The 22,771-nt window shown below is 39.7% G+C and overlaps 1 protein-coding gene across 2 annotated transcripts; it reads left to right on the top strand.

Annotated features, from left to right (window-relative positions):
- The first annotated feature begins 307 nt into the window (after positions 1 to 307).
- DIPK2A (divergent protein kinase domain 2A) lies at positions 308 to 22,757 on the top strand. 2 transcript variants are annotated; one of them, XM_074963816.1, is made up of 3 exons: positions 308 to 1,022; positions 15,922 to 16,225; positions 19,886 to 22,756. In XM_074963816.1, the coding sequence occupies exons 1-3, from the start codon at positions 369 to 371 to the stop codon at positions 20,215 to 20,217; spliced, it is 1,290 nt and encodes a 429-aa protein (XP_074819917.1). In that variant the 5' UTR covers positions 308 to 368; the 3' UTR covers positions 20,218 to 22,756. The 2 variants fall into 2 exon arrangements, with proteins under 2 accessions (XP_074819917.1, XP_074819918.1); XM_074963817.1 differs by having other exon boundaries at positions 940 to 1,047; positions 19,886 to 22,757.
- Positions 22,758 to 22,771: the final 14 nt, after the last annotated feature.

Genomic DNA, 22,771 nt, shown 5'->3' with positions numbered 1-22,771 from the left:
CCACCTGCCCGGCTCCGCCTCCGGCTCCACGCCCACCTCTTTCTCGCGCGCGCGCGCGCCGGCGCCGCCTCTTCCCCGGTGAGAGGGTGTGCGCGCGCTCCCCCACCGCGGCCGAGCCTGTGCGCGCGAGGCTCCACCCCGCGGGCAGGTGGGAGGCAAGGGGGTGCTCGGGAAGCGCGCGCGCGGCGGTGGCGTGGCTCCTCCCCGGGGCGGGGAAGTCCGGGCCGGCGGGCTCGCGGCACCGCCCCCTCCCCCCTGCTGTCCCCCTCAGTAACTTGGCTGCCTTTTATCGAGCGAGCCGCGCGGCGGAGAGTTTGCTGGGGCCGGAGCTGCGGCGCGAGCGCGGAGTGGGGCCCCGGTCCAGGACGATGCTGCGGCTGGTGTCGCTGAAGTTGGGGCGGCTGTACCGCTACGTGAAGCTGGCGGTGCTGGGCAGCCTGGCGGCGGCGCTGGTACTAAACACGCACTCGCTGCTGGCCTCGCTGCAGCGCAACGAGCTGTCGGAGCGGCGCTTCCTGCAGCTCAATAAGTGCCCGGCTTGCTGGGGCACCAGTTGGTGCCGCAAGTTCCTCAACGGGCAGCTGCGGCTGGAGAGCTGGGGCCGCCTGCGGCTGCTCGACTTCCTCAATGTCAAGAACGTCTACTTCGCGCGCTACGGCGAGCCCCGCGAGGGCAGCCGCCGCGTCGTGCTCAAGCGCCTGGGCTCGGCGCAGGAGCTCGCCGACATCGACACCAAGATCTGCCGCCGCGCCACCGGCAGGGGCCGCTGCGACCTGCTGCAGGCCCTGCACGCCACCGAGTTCGCCAGCATCAACGGCGACGTGCGGCTGCTCACCCCCGACGTGGTGGAGGGCTGGTCGGACCTGGTGCACTGCCCCTCGCAGCGCCTGCTCGACCGCCTGGTCCGCCGCTACGCCGAGACCAAGGACTCGGGCAGCTTCCTGCTCCGCAACCTCAAGGACTCGGAGCGCATGCAGCTGCTCATCACGCTGGCCTTCAACCCGGAGCCGCTGGTGCTGCAGGTAACGCCCCTCCGCCTCCGCGCAGGTACCGCGCCCCATCCTGGCTGCCCTCCCGAGCGCCTCCCTTGCCCACGCGCAGCGTCCCGGGGAGCGGGTGGGTGCGGTGCTAATCTCCTCCCGCTGGCCCAGCCGGGTGACAAAGGTCGGTGCCAGCCTAGCCACCCTGCTCTCCTTGGCGCTGCAGGAGCGTATCCCGTCTCCTTCCCCGCCTGCCCCTTGCCCAGCTCTGCTGCCAGGTAAGTGCCTATCCAGCCAAGCGCTGGCCCCGGCCGAGCATCGTCTGCGCCTCTCCTCTGTGTTCACGTTGCTAGCAGCGCCTTTAGTGGCCGCTTTGCGGTGGCGGGAGAGCAGAGCCGTGCGTGGCTTGAGGAGGGCAGATGGTGCAAACCCTCCTGGGAAACGTAGTCAAGGGCAGGGGCTTCTGCTGAAACAGGCGCTAACACCACGCTTCACCTTCTCCAAACCCTCTTCCCGAACAGCGAGCTGCGTTCCCAAAACGACCTTGGAACGCCGGGGAAGGAGTCTGCTCTGCCCCTGTTGAGCGACACGGGGCAGGGGTTGTGTTTGGTTTGTTTTCCATTTAGCTCTTTCCCCGAATATTCCCCAAAACTGACTCTCCGCTTTCGCACCCCTCCCCCTTATTTTGTAAATGCTCTTTAGTGGTGGGGAAACATGGAGATTTCATTCTCTTTTCACTGCCCCGCCTCCCATGGAAAGCTGCTTTCTTCTATTCTGTGGCGATCATCTGAGAGGGTGAAGAGAAACAGCTGTTCTGCAGGTAGCAGGCTTGGCAGCACTGTCTACCTTTAAAAAAACAAAACAAAACCCAAAAGCGGGTAGTGGTATATTTATCCCTTTGTCTTGTAAGTAGACGGCTTTAATCCCATGCCGATCTCACATAAATAATTTGAGAAGTCCTTAAACTTTTGTCAGAATACTTTAGCTGATCAGTTTCTTGGGATCAGGATTAGTATACATGGATTGGGACTTCTGTTCCTTTTTCATAAACTCTCTCATTGTTAGAGTCCATCCCAGTGTTTTAGAGTTTTACATGCTTTCTCAACTTGGCTGACAAGAATGTACACTTAGTCTGTTTCGACAAACTTGGATTTTGATCAGATTTTAGATGCAAATTCGTGGAAATTTGATAATCTCTTGTTTGTGATACTAGTTATTTTGTCTTGCATAAATACTACTTAAACTGAACTGTTGCTGCCCCTTGTTTACATTAAGCTGAAATATGCACTTAAAAAGTTACTGGACTTGAATTTTGGTCCAGTCTTTTTTTTTTTTCTTAACCATTTTTGTCTCTTTCTGTCCTTGGTTTCAACTAATTAATGCCTAAAGGAGGAATTTTGTAACTGTATTTTAATACAGTAAACACATTATCATAGAATTACTATAATAAACGTCTGGTATTTTGCTAGATATTTGGCCAAGAAGCATCCAGTTGATTTGTCAAATAGCCAATGCTGTGGAGATAAATTTACTGGCAGTTAAAGCCAGTCTCCTCGTTAATTTCTAGAATGCTCATTTAAGAAAAGGTGCATGCATTTTAATGTATTTAGAGGTATCCTCAACTTGAAATCTGGTTACCTTTTTTAATGGTTTATTTTTTTTGGATCACCCATTCAGCCCACCTGGTGATTTCTCTGATTTTACAATTATATTTAAGATGAGTTTTCCCTTCCTCTTTCCTGTGAGGAAACACCTACACAGAGGGGAGCTCGCTGACTACATAGTGAAATGCATTAGACAAAGGGCTGTCAAAAGCCTCTAGCAAATAGACTGAAAAATTAAATAACTTTTTCTCTGGCCTTTCAATTATAGTGTAAATTGTAATAATGGTTTTAAAAATTGGGCAGAAGTAATTATTTTTAGTTGGTGTCCCTTTTTTAACATATGGCTTTTGCAGTGAATGTAGGTTGTGGTATACCAAAGCTAATTCTAAATGTTTTTGGAAATGTAAATAAAGGTTCAGTGTAAGTCTTAGTTTTGAAAATTAGCACTGCAAACAAAGAAATGTGATACTTACACCACTTAGTATCCGCTTTAAATGCTTCCTTACACATTCCCATCAAATAAGCTATTTTGAGTTTTTGCAAATTTTAGAAAAGGTGAAGTGACTTAGACTTAAATGTATCAGCATTTTAACTGAAGTAATTCTGGAAAATGACTGCAGATTTGCAGAACAAGTTTAAAATAATGAAATATGTCAACATTTATGCGTAGGTAGCCACAGTAAAAAATAGTAACTTGAGATTTCTTGGAGGATTTTATAAAGTTATGTGGCCTGTTAATCATGGGATACTCTGTCATGTGGATTTTTACAGGAGTGAATAGGGTAGGCATAGATTACTAAGATTTTTTTTCCCCTCCCTATTGCCTGGATTTTACTTAAAATCTGAAAGCTTGTGTCCTTTAGATTACTTTATAGTGCTAGAATTCAGTAACTTTTACAATTCTATAATTTTTTTTGTTTGCTTTTAAAAGAAACTTTCCAGAGAGAAACTGTCCTGAGGACAGAAACCACTGAACATGGAATGGTGTGAAAACAAATCTTTCCCTATGTCCTGTTGTTCCTATTCACTGAGGACAACTTGACCTTTACTGTGAATTAGATACTAATATCTAATGTGTTGTAACTGAATTTTCTCTTTCAAATTGTGACCAGAAGACGGATGGAGATGGTAACTTAGCTAGTTGAATTAATATGTTTTTACCCAGTATTACAAAGACAAATTTAACCATGTGGAATACTAAAGTTACAATGTCCCTACGTGTCTAAGGAATTAAACATTATGTGCTGCCCAGGAAAAAGCACACATTGCCTTTAATTCAGCATACATTGGCATTCTTCATCAGAAAACATTCTGTTAGAGTAATTCTGTCCAGTTTTAGTTTCAGCAGCATTGAGGGTTCATAAAATTAGATCTTTTTGGAGATCTTATTGAAGTTGGATGCTCTTTCAAATCATAAAAAAAGAAGCTACGTCATTTTAAGGGAAAACTAACTTGGAACGTAACATGTGTTTACGTTAACTTTTTGAATTAACTAGACTTCACATCTAGCTTTCACTTCACTCTTTTCAATTTTGATAAGTGCAATTATCAGAAGAATATTAACTGGGGAAAAATATAGATAAGAATTTCTGTTTTGTCTATCATGAAACTTGTACTGTGACAGTAGCATGTAGGAGACCCTTCTTACTTCCTAAGAAGTAAAGGTATGCTGCTCTCAGATGTTTTGAAAGGTTTGGCGGTTTTTATTTTATAAAGCTAAAATATTCAGTACTTGTTTCAATTGCAGTGGGTAAGGAAGGAGTGGGAGTGGGAATTGGAGACTTGTTCTAGAATTTTCTCTTCTTGGAGGATTCCCTTGTTGTCAATAAAAACTTTGAAGAGATTAACAATAGTAATCAATGTTAGCTGTTTGTTTGTAGCCAGACAGTACAAAGGAAGACTTTGCCAAATTGTGTTCTGTGGATTATCTCCTAAAAAACTGTCTGCTTAATTTTAATATACACAAAAAGCATATTCTATCTTCAGTTGAGGAAATGCTTTCAGTCTTAGATCTGTGCATTACCGATCTGTGCTTTTTCGTTAACTTATAGCTGTAACTAAATATAAACGTTTAGGCACTGAACTTAGATTTATAATGGAAAAGGTGACTTTAATCATCTACTAAATCTAGTGACTTGAGGATTATAAAACTTTTTATCGGAGATTGGAAGCTTAGCTGGAAGCCTATTTGGCATATGGATTACTCCTAAAGTGGCAGTGCTTATGAAATGCATACTGTCACAATTGACTGACAGTTTTTGCGTTAGCCAGTTTGAAGGTTCTACTTTACCCTTCAGTTAAGCATGGTACACTTCTGTACAAGCCATAGAAGTTAGGGAATCACCACTTACATAGATTAATTATTGAGGTCTAGTGTAAAAATACTAATGTTTTTATTTGTTTTGCAGTAGCATGTTTTTACTTCATCCTTACTAGTACATCTTAAACAAGCTTTTATAGACTGACTCTATTTTTGATTCACTAATTCATGCTAATTTTTATAGTACAACAAATTGCAGGACAACTGCATATGATTTGGTACAGTTTTACATCTCTGAGTACCAAAAGTGTTATAAGCTTCAGTGACTCTTCCATAATATGTTCTGTGTTTAAACAATAAGAAAGGATTTACCTGGTTAGAAGTTGCATGTTTCATCCACTTATGTGGCAGGTTGAAGAAGAAATTTTAGATCCTCCAAAATATAAATGGTATTGATAACACTTTCATAAATATTTTTTACATCTCCAACTAAAAATTTGTTTAAAACAAAAAAGCCCCTGTTTGCAATAATATATATTTAAATTAAATCCTAGTTTGTAGCTGAAATTGATATATATTTTAACATACTTTTTATATAAATATTAATTTCTTTGGAGTCTAACTAGGATTGTAAATTGAGTTTCATTTCTATGTGGCAACAAAAACAATTCAGGTTATTACTACACAGTTTAGTGACAGGTGTTTTCTTAGTACAACCTTTTATCTACAAACAGCTGCATAGTGACATGAAACACTGAACTCACTTTCAAAAATTGGTGGGATGCTTTTTTTACGTGTAGGAATATCTGTGCTCTACCTCCACACAATTAAATCTTTTTTTGATTACTTTAGTCAGGATGGCAAAAGGATTTTGACTTAGTCTATTTGCTAGCAGACAATTTTGGTTGTCTAACTGGAAAATTTGTGGCTTTCTCAGTTTTAGGCTATGGTCTAAAACTGACTGGTAAAGTAAGGCTATGTCTACAATATTTCCTATGTCTGCAAAACTTACGACGCTCACGGGTATGAATATTCCATCCCCCTGAGCAACGTAAGTTACACTGACATAAGCACTAGTTTGCACAGCGCTTTGTCACTGAGAGAGCTTCTTCCACCAACATAGCTTATGCAGCTTGTGGGAGTGGTGGGTGTGTGTTTGTTTGTTTGTTTTTTTTTATGCCAAGTGGAGAGTTCTCTCCTGTTGGCATAGAGTATCTTTAACATATGCACTGCAGTGGGTCAGTGTAGACATGCCCTAAAATAAAAAATTGTTGCTGCTGTGAGTGTCTAAAGGCATTCATTTGTATTTTGTTTGTTGTGAACAAATACCAAGATTGCTTGTTTTTTATTTTAATGGTTTTTAGTGTCAGTCTATTGGTCTTTTTTTGTTTGTTTGTTTAGTCTTAGCCTTAATATAAATTAAAATGATACTGTTAATCTCAGATAAGACTGAGTCAGAACAGAGGGTACCTAACTTGTTTCAAACTCAAATGAAAATTTGATTCCAAAAATATAATGGGTAATATTTGTCAGGCTTACAATCTAGAGCTGATCAGTGCTGTCTGTTGAATCCTCAGTATGGATCTCATCCACATACGCTTACACTGCAGAGCTTCTTGCAGGATGGGAGCATATCACTATACCCATGAAACTTTGTCCTAGGTCCCCTACCAAATGGGTGTGTGGAGTAAATATATTTTAGTGGAGAGCAAATAACCTGAGGGGGAGAGTCTCTGCTTGGTCTGTTCATTCATATTTGCGTCAAGTGATTTAGTGTGCTTTGTTGCATCTTATTTGGGCAGGCTTGTGGAAAAGTCACAATATCAGTGTTTTTCTTTTTTATAAAAAGTACTATCTTGAAAGGCTACTATCTTGAGGGTTAAAGCTTTGTTAAACAGGCATGCACACTTGTGTGGAATTGATTTTGTGCCAATCATTGATATATGCACTCTTTTTCCACCTCATCTAGTAACTCTGTTAAGTGGTCCAAGAGACTATCCATTTTTAAACTGCTATATAGGCAGAATCCAAGCATTGAAGCTAAGGGTATGGCAGGTAGTGATGTATCGGGGATCGATTTATCACATCTAGTGTAGACGTGATAAATCGATCCCCGATCGCTCTGCCGTCGACTCCTTTACTCCACTGTGGCGAGAGGTGGAAGCGGAGTCGACGGGGGAGCAGCGTCAGTCGACCTCGTGCTGTGAGGACGCGAGGTAAGTCGACCTAAGATACATCGACTTCAGCTACTCTATTCTCATGGCTGAAGTTGCGTATCTTAGGTTGATTTTCCCCCCGCCTCCCAGTATAGACGGGTGAATCTGGCATTTATTTCTTCTGCAGCAGCTTCAAGCACATAAATTTATCCCGAAAGACCCCAAAACATGTACCACTGAGTTTAACTTATGTAAGAATAACTTTCAGACATAAGGATCAGGATTGTTTTTCATTGCTCTGAGTTTCAGCCAATGAAATGAGATCTTCTTGAAAAGCAAGAGACTTCGGTCACATGGATGCAAATGTCCACAGATTTGCTTTTCTTGATAACCTTAAGACCCTTGGATTCTAGTGGCCTGACTTAGTTTCTGTAGTATATGGCTTCTCTACACTGTGTTTGGTGTAATTTCACTGTTAAAAAATGTAGCTGCCTCATTGCAAACTTTGCCATAAGCCTATGTAGGAGGCAGCACAGTGCTGCACTGACCTAGGAGCATTTATATAATGTCGCTTGCAATGGAGTGCTTTATTTCTGTTCCTGAAGGGGGTGGACAAAACCATGCTGTATTAATGTAGATTACACTTCGGTGAGGTAAATTTACATGAAATAAGTAATTACATCTTTTCTGGACTAACAAGTGTTCTTTTTATAAGGTAAATGCTATATTCTCTTTTGATAGTCCTTTTCTTTTTTAAAATAGTGCTTGAAAGTGGGTTTCCCACTGCTATTAAGAAATCTGATTAGGAACATCTAAATTGTTAGGTGGAGTAGTGGAAATGAATTGTTCCAACAGGTTAACTGATTCACTTTTTTTTTTTTTTTTGGTCAGTTGACTGTTATCCTTATCTTCGTTCATAGAGGGAGAATTTCTTTACAGGTGGAAAAATACTAATATATTCTCTTACGCTATATATTGCCTTAATCGTAATTTTTGTCAGTGAATCTGTATTAAAAATGCACCTCTTAAACAGTTGATTGAATGCTTTTCTTTGGTCTGCTATCATGACTGAGTGTAAAATGTGTGCTAGCAAGTGTCTCAAAGTTGCGCACTTATAACCAAGTAGCTGTTTTTGAGCTGTGGGTGGAAGAGGTTTTAAGAGTCATGCTAACCCTATTTTGTTTAGATGCAGATCTGACAGTAAGCTTGCCTTCAAACAAATATAAATATTTAATTATATAGGTGTACCCAATACTAATAATTCAAGCATTTGGTTCAGAACTGTGCTATTTATAGTTCAGTAGTTAGATTTTAGCAACATTTTTATTTAGCTTTTGTTTATAACGGCAGCTAAACATGTGCAGTGGGAATTCTGTTGTATGATTTGTATGCATTTTTTGGCTTTTAAAACAATACAAAGTGAGTTTTTTCTTGTTGTAGCAGTCATAATGATTTTATTTATGCAAATATTTTCAAAAGGTAATGAAGTACCAAAAGTTACACCTCTGCTTAAAGAGTACAAATCGGCACTCCAGTTAACAATTCTTGTCAAAATCACAGTGAATCTAAAACTGCTAAAAAGTGTCATATTCAGCAATATAATATATATCTCCCCTTCTTGTGCTACTGATTTGGGTAATGAAATGTAGATTTGACTATTACATGCCAGTTGGAAAGGAGCCAGAAGCAGAGAGCTTGTTTGTACATGTGCAGACATTGGCAGGAGTCCCTCTACTCTTGTTGTCAGAAGAACTTTTTGTTGCCACAAAGATATAAATATATCTGTTTTACAATATGGTGTGTGGTTGTTACACCAACATTATGTTTGGAAGGTTCACTTTTTAAATACAGCAAGCCAGTCCTAGAATCTCTTAAAGGAGGCACTGATGATGCTGAATCTCGTAAGTATGTGTAGAGTATGAAGACCAGTTTGGTGCTATGGCTAAGGAACTAATGTGATCCTTGGATGTATAAGCAGGGGAATCTAGAATAGGAGTAGGTATTGCGTCTGTATGTATATGGTATTAGTAAAACCATTATTAGAATTCTGTGTCTGTTTTCTTTAGAAATCATTGAGTATGAAGCTGAACTCATGGCTAAAGTGTAAACGCTCTTTGAACCTTTTCAATGATTACGCAATGATAAAATGTCTTGTACTTAGTGAGAATCTATTAAAATCAGTTAAATTGTGTAAATTAGAATTGAACACAAACTGGTAAAGTCTTTTGTTGTTTGTTGTTAAATATGAGTAAATTCAGGTTAAGATCAATGCCTGCAGTAGAGCGCAGATCCAGATGCATTAGTGTGGGACCGGAGAAATTTAATGTGCGTGTATACAATCCAAATGTTGACCGTAAAAGATTACGGTGGACTGGCTTAGCAGTGAGGTTCAGGGGCAACCCCTTAGTAAGTAGCACAGGGCCAGCCCCCTGCTTCTGTTGCCTGAGCTACTGGGAAAGTGCGGGTGTTCCAGGATTCTTACATATGTTGATCCAGGACTAAGCTATTGGCTCTTTTTATGTCAGTTTGTAGCTCTACGGTCCCCACAGCTACTGGAAGGGAGAAGGAGCTGACTCCCCTCTTTGAGAGCCTCCCAGCATCTGCAGTGCTGTGAGGTCTCCCTTGCGCTAACCCTCCCCCAACTCTTTTTTGACATGGTTGGGGTGGAGTGGGAGGAGGAGCAGGGCCTCTCCCGTGAATAATTAGCTCCACCTTGCTGCAGCAACAGCAGACTGATGCTTGGTATTTACTGTGATCCAGAGTTAAAGCAGAAATGTTATTGGCCAAGGACTTGTTAACTTCATTTTCCTGGTGTTCTGCAAAACCATGAACAGCAACAAACGCTAAAATGTCTGTAGAATGAAGAAGACAGCACTGCATTGGTTTACACTTTCTTCACATTTAGGAAGGCTACCTTCCCAATCATAAGTCTAGAACCTACAAGGGCTTAAATTTTGCAGGAATTAATGACTTAAACCCTATAATCCAGCAATTCGCTTGCCATCAGTTAATGGGTGACTGGATTTCTCGAGCCCTGAATCAATATAACTGGCCCTTTGACACCAGTAGAACCTTACTTTTGCCCTGTAATGATGTCATCAAATAACAGTAATACCTAGCCCTTATAGTGTTGCATCTGTAGAGTCAAAAGTGCTTTTTATAAAGGTTGTAGGTATCTATCCAAATTTTATAAATGAGGATACAGAAGCACAGAGATAAAGTAACCTGCCTAAGGTCACACAGCAGGCCATTGGCAGAGTCTAGTTTCCAGAGTCCTAGTCCAGTTCTGTTTGCAGTAGGCCACCCTGTCTATCTAACAGCTGTGGTTACCCTTCAGAGAAATCCAAACATGATACAGTATGGAAATGCACAGCTAAGATACCCAGACAACTTTAACTTTACCCTGTAGTGATGCTGTGTAGCGATACTGATTATGTTTAAGACACTTCAGTGTTTGTAGTCCTAGATTAGAGGAAACTGATTTTATTTTTTAACCCTTTAAAAGAGAGATACTCTTAATCTTTACTCCATTTCAACATAGATTTTTGTTTGGGAGTTTCCTTAGGTTTAACTATTAAATTCAGGTAGAACCCTAATAAATAAACCCAGAGAATATGCAACTATGCAGTATTTCCTATGGTTTGAGATACACGCACAGTGTCAACCATATTTTTTTTAATTGTAAGGATAAATTCACCAGTACACCAAAGCAGCCAGATTATCCAGCCAGCTAATCTGTATTTGCAGCTGCTTTGCATTGCAAACCAGTCAAAGCACACTGGTGAAACTGACCCTTAATTTTTAGTTATTGGTTTGGAGGACTATTAGTGAGACATGTGCTATGTGAAATGGGGTTCAGATAGAGATATGTCTCTGAATCCTAATTTAGAGGAAGAATGGTGGCTAGTTGTTACTGTACTTTCAGTCTCATAATGGAACCACTTAAGAGTTACCTGAGCCTATCTGTATATGTAACTGCTATTACACAGGTTACAATACATATCTTAATTATGATCTGATTTTGTCAAATGTAGTCAGTGCACAAGAGATTTCAACCTATATGGAAAGTTTGAAGAGTCTGTGTTCTGTTCAGGACAAAGAAAAAATTGAAGATTCTAAATTTTTTTTAAAGGACCCAGGCTTTTAATTAATTTTTTAATTTTAAACTAATGGATTTACTTGTAAATTCACAGAAAACCACATTCTTTACTCAAAATTAGTCCTGTAAGTTTTTTTGAAGGGGGGAGCGGGAGAGGATATGCTGTAGTTTTCATAGAAAGAAAACAAAGGTTGAATCCCCGTTTTAGTGGTCCATGACTAGGGCTTCTGGCACTATGATAATTTTAAATATTGATATTAATAATAATACGACACTTAGTCTTAATGGAGTCAAGATTAGAGTCTCCATAAGGATCTAAAAATCCTTAAGCATAGTAAACAAAAACTATTTATTGACAGTTTTGGTTGCATCAGGATGCACCCCATCCACCCAGAACCCTAAAAACATGGAAATAGTGAAGTTGTGCGTTCCTTTCCATGTACATATTGACTACAATACTCCATAAGGCTTCCCGCTCTAACAGATACCAAAAAGGAATATGTATCCTCGCTGCATCAAACTTACACTCAAAACATGAAACTTGAACGGTGACCTCATGCTTTGATAATAACATCTCTCTCATATTCCATATTCAAGTTCAGTTAATTTAGAGAACATACCTACTTTTTGGCATGCATTTGGAGGTGGAAGTGAAAGCCTTATGGAGTGAGTATGTGCGTGCCTGCAATGCTACTGATAACCATATGAAGCTGAAAAGAATGCCCAAGTCTTTCCTCTTAATTTAATATTTCCATGCTTTTCAGGTATTAGGTGGATGGGGTGTGTCCTGGTGCAACTGTGTCACTAAACCTCATCTTTATTTGATGATTTCCTAGGTTTTTTTATATTGTTTTCATGGAGTTCAGTAGATAAACAATGGTGCGCCTCCTGCTTGGGAATTACAGGCAGAAACTGTTGCTGAAGTTGCTTCTGACTGTGTTGACTATCCTTAAGGGAAAGAAAGGTTGTGATGTGCTTCAAAAAGGCTATGTACATGCTGTAGCTTGTTGGTATAAGCTATGTCACTATTGGGTGTGAATAAGCCACTCCCTGAGCAACATAAGTTGCACCAACCTAAGCACCAGTGTGGACAGTGCTATATGGGCGGTAGCGCTACCACTGCTCGTGGGGGCTGGAATAATTAAGGGCATGTCTACACTTACAGTGCTGTGGCTGTATTGGTACAGTTGCACCACTTCAGCGCACGTGGTGCAGACACTGTGCCAACGGGAGAGAGTTCTCTTGCCCACATAGCGCTGTCCACACTGGTGCTTAGGTCCGTGTAATGTACGTGTCTCAGGGGGTGGCTTATTCACACCCCCGACGGACATACATTTTGTCAACATAAGTGGTGGTGTAGACATAGTTGATGGGAGAGCTGTCTCCCATTGGCTTACAGTAGCTCCTCACTTAACGTTGGCAGGTTAACATTGTTTTGTTGTTGATCAGTTAGAGAACGTGCTCCTTTAAAGTTGCGCAATGCTCCCTTATAATGTCATTTGGCAGCTGCCGGCTTTGTCCACTGCTTGCAGGAAGAGCAGCCCGTTGGAGCTAGCTGGTGGGGGCTTGGAACCAGGGTGGGCCAGCAGCCCCCCTATTAGGTCCCCTAAGTTCCCTGTGCAGCAGCTGCCCAGCAGGCTATTAATTGCCTGGCAGTTCAGCTGTCTTCCTCCCCTCCCCCCCCTCCCCCCCCCACTGCTGTGAGCTGCTCCTGGGAGCCTCCTGCTTGCCGGGGGGGGGGGGGGGTGCCAATGTCAGGGTTTTTCCCTCCCCCTGCTCCTGTACCTCATCTCCACAGAGTGGAGTGGGAGGGGCATGACAGGGCTCAGGATGGAGGGAACTTGCTGGCAGCAGCTGCTGTCTCAACTTGCTGATCTACTTAAAAAGGCGATGTACTTAGAGTGGGGTTAGCGCGCGCGCACACGTGCGCACACACGGTGTGTGTCTCGGTCTCTCTGCCATGCTGTGTGTCCTCCCTCCATTCGTGCTGTTTTGTAGCGTGTGAGGCTACATTAACAGCAATGTGTTAACCCTTGAGGGTTCAGCTGAGTGCTGGTTCATCATTTAGCTGTAAGGCATTCCCTGGGAAATATTCCAACCTCTGACTTCACCACCTCAACCAAGCTTCACAATCATTGCTGTGTACAGTATTAAATTGTTTAAAATTTATACTCTGTGTGTGTGTGTGTGTGTGTGTGTGTGTATATACATATGTATATACGTACACACACATATATACGTATGTATATACATACACACACACACACACACACACACACACAGTATAAATTTTAAACAATTTAATACTGTACACAGTATTATATATATATATATATATATATATATATATATATATATATATATATATATATATAATAAAGTCTTTTGGCTGGTGAAAATTTTTTTCCCTGGAACGTAACCTCCCCAACCCCATTTACATTAATTCTTATGGGGAAATTGATTTGCTTAATATCGTTTCGCTTACAGTAGCATTTTTCAGGAACATAACTAAAATGTTAAGCGAGGAGTTACTGTACCTGCGCCACTGTAAGCTCTGTAGTGTAGCCATAGCCTAAAACTTTATCCCAATTTTAAAGTTACTGGAAGTAAGTGTGCTAAAAGCAACTCTTCATGTTTAGTACTGATGACCTAAACTGTTAACTGGAGGGAACGTCTAAAGAAGTCTGTTATCACTTGCTTCCTGAATGAAACACTGTGTAGCTTCTCTTGGACCTCTGGGTACAACCAGGACAAGCTGTAGCAACTAGTTTTATGTGTGCATTACACTAGCAGGTCTACCTATTGTTTCCCCTTCCTCGGCGTGCTCTATCCCTGCCAGCATGAAGCATCTCTCTCAGCTTTCAACTATGACAGTGTAGATACCTATGAGTGTGACAGCTGCCATCTTGGCCAATGCTAAGCCAAGGGCAACCAGTGACCTCCAGAGCTAAAGGCATCACTCTTTACAGCTTGTATTAAAGAGCCAGCTCTCACCTCAAGAGCCTATCAGACTCACATCCTCTGTGGTTTCGACATGGGAGGTGCATAACACATACTCTGACTAATGGGTTATACAAGCAAAATTTGTTACTGATGACTGAAATGTGTATTTTGGTGATTTCATCCCATAGTTAAGTTAAAAAATATATATAATTATTTTGAGGTCTTCCATATATGAATATATAGGTCAACAGCAGAGTTTCAACCTGATCACCTACAGAGCTGTAGTTTAGACCTTTGCTTTTTGAGCTGCTAAAGTAATTGCTAGACCCTTGTATGGCCAGCTGCTGAAGAAGGACCTGGCATGCACTTTCCTAGGGGGAAACCTTTGTAGTAGATTATATTAAAATCCAGGATTCCTGATCACCATCCCTAGCTCTGAATGTGTTTTATAGTGGTTAGAGATAGACTAAGCAGACTGTTTTGTGTCACTCTGAAAGGCATCTTGATGCAGTGGATAAAATTGGGGTTTGTCATGTTAGAGGCCCAGGTTCTCTGCCTGAAATGACTGTGTGAACTCTCTGATAACTTACTCCTCCCTGCCCACCCTCATTTTAAGTATGCAGCAGATCCTCCCTGAATGCCTTTTAGGTTGGGATTCATGGTTTTAACTGTTTAAGAAGGGTAGTGAATTGCATTGGAATTTGAACTACAGATGTCTTACAGCTCAGAGAACTATCTCATTGACTGGTACACCTCCTCCTCCCCTGAAGTGAGTGCTGGTGGTGGCTGTGCTGTGCTGGATTTCAAAGAGACTTTTACGAGAGAGAGGTTTAAAATTCCTGTTAAACTGAAATCAGTAATGCAATGCAGCCTTAGCTGCTGATGCATAATAGTTCCATTCAAGGAAACTGATGGTTTTTATCACTCTGGTGACGTCGTTATGACAGCAGTGCTAGAGGTATAGTCGCACTTGCAACTATTCTTTCAGAACTATTAAAATTTAATTGGAGTGTGCTTATCCTCAGTGAGTGCTGTGGTCTGTAATTCAGTTTCTGACCTTAATATTAATTTTGGATTTTCTTGATGCCTAGTACTCAGTACTTTTTGCAAAAGTGTTAAGTAGCTCATCTTGGTCTTGCATATTTGTGGATATTTTTAATTGCATGAAATATACCCAAACATACACTAATTATGTAACAACTTTTTTATTGTGTTCAGTGTGCCCTTACTACCTAGACAGTTGTTGTTTTTCTTGAGAGCCTGTACTATACAATACTGTCCATATTACTATTTCCATTTTAAAAATCTGCATACATTGAAATAAACTAAGGTGGAGGATTAAGGGAAGATGGAAGAACAGAACATCCTAAATTTTGTTATACACCAAAATATTGGTTAATTTTTTTCTGTAAGGTCCTCAAGAAAGACCAACAAGAATCCTATCAGATCTGGAAGAAACAAAAGGGAATGCAGAAGAGAGGAAGTCTAATTAATAAGAGAAACTTAATGTATATACAACACAAAGGAAATAGTTCATAAGCTTTTATTTAAAGACCTGTGTTACAAAACAAAGTAATGTCATAAGAAAATATGATCACATTAGTGCCACAGCTCACAGTATATAAAACACCAAAGGCAAAAGATAATCAGTTCTGACATCGGAAAATATACATTCAAAAGCTAGATGCTAGTTTAGAAATAATATATATGTAGGTATTGTTGATGGTATCAAAATGCAAAAATGTGTTCTGGTCAGCTTAATCACCTGTTGTAAATATTAGTCTCAATAGTCTTCAGTCTTGCACACATTTCAACCTGTTAAAATATACTGGTGTTCTCTATTTACTCAGTATTAACAACAAAATCTGTTCATATGTAGAGTTTTCCATCTGATGAGGGCTGGCCATTTGCAAAGTACCTGGGAGCATGTGGAAGAATGGTGGCTGTCAACTATGTTGGAGAAGAATTGTGGAGTTACTTCAATGCACCATGGGAAAAACGAGTGGACTTGGCCTGGCAGTTAATGGAAATAGCAGAACAACTGACAAACAATGACTTTGAATTTGCACTCTACCTCCTTGATGTCAGCTTTGACAACTTTGCAGTTGGTCCTAGAGATGGAAAGGTTATCATTGTAGATGCAGAAAATGTTCTGGTGGCAGACAAAAGGTTAATCAAACAGAGTAAGTTGTTCTTCCTCTCATGTCCATCCTGCTTCATCTTTTACAATTTGTCTTAAAAGAATATGAATGTTGTGAGTTTCTGAAACAGGGACTTTTAATTCTACAAATAGTATAGTAATTGATCTATAACAAAACTATAGAACTTACACATACTTGTAGAAATCAAAATTGACAGGTGCTCAGGTATATGTAAGAATCACCTGAATTCTATATTGCTTGTATTCCTGTTTTACAAATACACAAAGCTGGGGGGAGAGGGGGCAAAATTACTTGATGTCTGCTAATCATGCTTAAAAGTAGTTGTTGCAGTCTTTATTTTTTTTTTTTTTTTAAATGGTTCAAAGTGGCTTCACTCCACCTTTTCCCTATAATGGTATTTTTCCTGTTTCAAACTCTTTTCCTTCTGTCTCAAGTCATGTGCTTTTTCCCCTTTATGTTGGGTTCTTTACTTGATTCAGCTGAGCTTCTCCCATTTTATTTATATATTATGTAAAATATCTGAATTGGGGTTACTTCTGTGCTATTCTTGGTGACGCTCGGGGTGAAGCAAACTGACTCTATCCCCTAGCTACCGAGTGAAGGGATAGTGCTGGGATTCCATCTGTCCCTTGACCTATAACAGCCTCCAGCTAATAGGATCTAACTTGATATCCTTTCCCTCCAATAACTCTCCAATAGCTATAATGGAGCAGGAATGTTCCGTTTCAATTTCTTGGTTCCTCTGGCTTGCAGCAGCCTAGAGGCTCAGGATGGGTGAGGATAGAAGCCACTGCTATTCTTCCCCTCCCCAATCTCCTGGCTGCTATGAGAGACAGGATGTCTGTTCTACCCTTGTTCCAGACTTTTTGTCTTTGGGCCCTCGTTTTCCATAAATAGTGTCCGTCTACTGAGTTACCTCTACTGAGCATAGAACTTAACAAAGCAGCAGCCAAGAAAAATTGACCAGAATTTCTTCAGTAACACTCTCTGGTGCAGAGTTCTGAATAGCACCAGTGAAAAATTGTCCTTTTTGCAAGCTGCAGAAACTCAAGGTAGCAACAGAGGCCTTGAATAGTCAGGCTGAAGACTTTGATAGCATTACATTGGTTTATAATTTCTTCAGCTGAATAGGTTAATTTTACAAGTCTAAGGACTGGAAACCTTTAAAATGAAAACTTAAATTCTACGGGAGTTCATGGCAGTAGCCCAAATGACTCCTGTTTGCCCTGGACGTGTGGATTATTCAAACTTTGCAAATACAATTAATATCACTGAATTAAATTCTAGACTGTATTTTTTTACTCCTGTGCAGTCTTTCAATACAAAGCAATATTTTTTTTAATAACACTCACTAGTCCATATTTCTCATAATGTATTTAGATCAGGTCTCAGCAGGGGATGCCAATAAATCCTTTTAATATGTTGGATAGCCCACAGTTTCAGTACTGACTCCACAAACTCAGACGTGCACACAGATTTCCCCCCTCTTCCTCCCTGCCCCCAAGCCCAGGTAATGTCTAGGTGTTGGGAAATATTTTTAAAATGCTATTGCAAACTTCATGTCTCACCTTGTTAATAAAATGTCTAGTTTTCCTTTTTGGAAAATTGGGACAGTGAAGAAGCTTTTGTATTATTATCCTGAGGTGACTGTAAGTATCTACATTTTAAGACTGGCCCAATTAGTCTTTTGGGTTGCTTTCATAGCAAATCCATACGTGGGGTCCATAATCTATTTAAGTATTTGTTTGTAGGTCCCCATGATCCAATTACCTTAGTATATGAGTGTCTAGTCTTATTTTTCCATTCACCTCTCAAATATGAGGTAATTTAATTAACTAAGTTTGAATCAACTTTTTTCAGATTCTGTTTTTTCTTATCTCTTGAGTCTACTTTTCATTGCATAATTACTTCAGTGTTTTTATCATGGTCATCCCTTGGCCTTTAGTAGCTTACTGTGAGAGCAACACACTGTAAGTGCATCATAACTGTAAACTAATTATTAGCCCAGAGACTGCTTTCCAATAACACTGGTTTGTCTTCTGTGTACATCAGGCAATACAGGTGCTTAAGGGCTCCAAAAGGGGGGGGGGGACACAGTTGATTTCCCCACTAATAAGAGGAATTGTCTCAAACCAGGCAATAGTATGTAGCTTCTAGGGAGAAGCTGGGTCCTATATAAGTTCTTCCAGGGAACTCTGAGGGAGCTGCTGTATCCTGCTGAATTGCTCAAGGCAGCTATTTCCCATTTGTAATCAAGGTAATTATTTTTGTCAGAGGCAAACTTTCTGTTAGACAGAAGTCTCTAGAGAAGGAAGGTTGCCAGGATACTGTTGCAACACTTGTCAGGAGTTCTGTTATGTATACCTGAGCAAAGTGTGGAAGGTTTGATTTCACCTATTTGTTTACTCTTTATCACTTGATTCACCCTACACACACACTCTAGATGATTTTCTGGCCTTCACACACTTTTTTTTTTAAAAAGGAGAAGAAAAAATTTTTTTCTCCTTAGGGCTAACTTAACACCTATCTAGGGAGGGGCATTCAAGTCACTTTTCTTCAGATATAAATGATTTATGGGGGATGAAATCAAGGCTTAGCCACAACATAAAAATTTATGCTTAAGCACCCTTTTATAGCTACAATATTTTTGGTTTCCAATGAAGTTCTAAAGGATCTATATAGTTAAAATATAGTACTTGGGGGAGAAAGCCATCAGTATGCTTTTGTTTTGTCTTTTTTATGGGAAACTAGACTAGAAATTATAACATTATAATTATAATATAATATATAATATAATAATAATATCCTGCTGTTCACTGCTTGATGCCTTTTAGCATTTCTAATGATCCTTAAGATATTGTTACTTTATAAATTCCACTTAGAGTTTAACTTGTAGAAACACTGAGATGTCTAAGGACTCTTGAAATGCGGGTTACAGCTTAAAATTTTATGTGCACAAAAGGTTTCCTCACAAAAATTTAGCCAGCAAATAACTAGGAAAGTTGTGAGGGATAATGGCTTGAATAATTGTATGACCTCATGCAGGGACTTGAACTTTGATCTCCCACATCCTTAGTGGGTGCCTTAACCCCGAGGCTATAAATCATCACTGGAGCAATGGCTTTGACTTTAATTATTTTTGAGAAGTAGAACAGCTTCAAGAAGAGAGAGTGAGGCCCATACCCAAATATTCCATAGCCCAGTGGCTAATGCACTCTCCTGTAATGTGAGAGAGCAAGTTCAAATCTCTTCTGCACATCAGCAGAAGGGGAATTGAACATGGATTTCCCACATTTCAGATCAGTATCCTAAGCACTGGGCTAAAAGTTATAAGGAGGGCACCACCAGCTCACTTCTCTTCATGCTGTTTTGTGAATCTAGTCCTCTGCTTTTGTTAAAATACCCAAAATAGAAATTAAAAATTTTGAGTCGGGTGAAAACAGTGTTTTGTTTTTTGACATTTCAGTTCTTTAGTTTGGTCATATTTGTGAATGATTTTAGGTCTACTGAAACTATGTTCTTTTTGGCAAATAAACTTCGATTTTTTTTTTTTTTTTTTTTTTTTTGCACCTGGCTCTACTTACCGGTTTCCTGCAGACTAAGCCTTTAGTCATATTTTGTATTAAATGTATTGTTTTCCTTCCATCTCACCCACGATATTTTGCCATCTTTGTTTTACAGATAAACCTGAAAACTGGGATGTATGGTATGAGAGCAAGTTTGATGACTGTGATAAAGAAGCTTGCTTGTCCTTCTCGAAAGAGATTCTTTGTGCTCGTGCCACTGTGGACCACAATTACTACGCTGTTTGTCAGAACCTTTTATCAAGACATGCCACCTGGCGTGGCACTTCTGGAGGACTACTTCATGACCCTCCAGCTGAAATTGCCAAAGATGGCCGACTTGAGGCCTTGCTGGATGAGTGTGCCAACCCAAAGAAACGATATGGTAGATTCCAAGCTGCAAAAGAACTACGTGAATACCTTGCACAATTAAGTAATAATGTGAGGTAGTCCACGGTGAATTAATCTCCTTTTTGTAACACTGGCTAAAACACTATTACAAAGACACATGGAAAAATGAGGTTTTGAACTCACGTATTCAAAAGAAACATTTTAAAAAAAAATTATCTGATCAATTATATAAATGCCATAAAATATTATGGTGTTTAGAGGATGTTCCTCTGTAAACAGACATGTACTTATCTAATTAAAACTTGAGCTACTATTGACTGTTCTCCCTGATTGCCTGGGTGGATCAGATGAGATAAGACTGTGATAGCTTAATTGACAGCTTGTCTGTCAAAGGGTACTTTACATAAAACTGCATTAGTATCACAGTTTTGTGAAGCTAGCTGATGCTTTTACTTGGAAAGTCAAGTTAGACTGATGGCCTGTTTTAAAGGCTTTTTTCCTGATGTCGTTGTCTCATTTTTGTGTTCAAACACCTTACTGAAGTGGTATTTACATACATGCAGGTAAATCTAGGTGTCTGTTGCATTGTTTCAAATTTAACAAGTTTTATTTAATACTGTGCAGTATATTATTACTATGAGTGCAGGATTCCCATGTTTACTGTCTAATCTAAGTTCTTACCACTGTATCTTACTGTGTGTATTATATTTTTAAAAAGGATATAGACATAAAGCAGACTCAACTGTCCTGTATGAACCATAATACATTCATATTTGATTTTTGTAGTTCTGCTATTGCAGGTATCACTTGATGATGTAGTTACTGTACAAAATTTCAACCTTCCATGCAAGTATGTACACGTAGCCATTCAACAGGGAATAGTTTGTATGAGCAAACAGTCATTTTTAACTTGTGGAGGAGAATGTAGTAAAAAGCAGTAGGAATTGAGGGTAGGTTTAAAAATAAGATCACTAGTCCAGTGTAGTCAAGCATAAACCAAAGAAAATGGTTGTGTATCAGTCCCTACACTAGTTTTAAAGCAGAATTATGTACTGTAGTAATGCTAATCCATTATGGAAATTCAAATTTCAGTGCGTCCTTATTTACTCTTTTTGAGAAACTTTAAGCTACTAGTTAGTGCTTGAGGAAAATCCAAATTTAAATTTGAAGAAAATGCCTAGCAGGCTAGCATTTGTTCTGTATCATTCACAAATCTGCTGAATTCACAATGTAATGAAATTTACTGAATGTTTATACATTGGTTTAGTCGTTAAACTGACTATGCCACGTTCGTGCTACAGACCTTGCTTTGAAATAAGTTTTACTATTTGAATTGCAGTAAAAATGGTCCCTTTTAATGGTTAGTGTAAACCTGAGATTGATATTTTATGCAAATTCTTATTTATAGGAGCAATCACTATCAAAATGGTACTTTCTTGGAAGATTTTTTTTATTTCGTTTATACAATAGCTACTGTAGTGTTCCATTTACCTGAAGTTTCATAAAATTCTACTCTTCAGCAAATATACAAAGGAAAAAAGTAACAGTTGTAAATTAACCAAAACCATGGTATTAAACAATTTGGAATGAGCTGGGTATGCACGACCATTCATGACAAAGTCAGCATGGCTATCAAATACTACTGCAAAGACAGATGGAAATTGCTGCTAGACCAAAATTTTGCTGTAGGAGCAGAGTGAAAGAAAAAAGCAAATTGTAATTCAACACTGATTTGGTTCTTTTTTTCTCAAAGCAGGTGAGTGCGGTGGTGGGGGAAGTACCGCTATATAAAGATGCAAAAGTTTTCTCAGATTTGTTAGATGTGTATTAATGACTGTTTTGCACAGCTCTGGATTTTCACATTGAATCCATTTTGCATATGTAGTCATACTGTACTGCAACTCACTTGTCTTAATTTTGTTTTCAGAAGCTAATATGACACTTGCACCTTTTATTTTCCTATTTGCTGTTTTGGTTTTTTTGTTTTGTTTTTGTTGTTTTACCAGCTGTGCTGCAACCTCTTTCCCTTCAGATACGAGTCTTTAAATCGGCTTTACACTACTTTTTTTGTCAAAATACGCTTATTTGCAGAAAATACATTGAAAAATTGACATTAAATAACACTAGCTGCCACGCAAGCCTTGTCGTATCAATGATGTTGATTTTTAAACACCCAGCACATTATCTGATTGAGTTGTGTGTGATTATTGAAGGGTAACAGAAAACACTGCCAGCTCTGATTAGTACTTGAGGTAGTCTTGTAACTACCAAATGTCCCTGGTTAGATTTGGTTTAAGGGTTATAGTTCCCTCTGAAATATATTGAGAAAGCTGATTCGGAAAGGAATCTAGAATTTAAAAAAAAAACAAACAAAAACTACAGGGAAAACACTTACGTGGAAAGCAATAAATTTTGTTCAATTTGCACCTATCAGATATTTATTGTACAATGACAGTTTATATTTTTAGTCATTGCCCATTAATATTGATGAACTCTTGGTGAAATATTTTTGAATGAGACATTTGGGGTTTGTATGTGCATTAAAATTGTCTTTTGTACTGTAAGTTACTGTTTAATTGGAATATTTTATCAAAATTGTCTTCCTGTGCCTTCATATTACACAAAGTTGTTTCTACAACTTTTGAGATATTAA

Source organism: Natator depressus, chromosome 9 (genome assembly GCF_965152275.1).
Source record: "Natator depressus isolate rNatDep1 chromosome 9, rNatDep2.hap1, whole genome shotgun sequence".
Lineage (NCBI taxonomy): Eukaryota > Metazoa > Chordata > Testudines > Cheloniidae > Natator > Natator depressus.
This window is presented reverse-complemented; position numbering and strand designations above follow the sequence as displayed.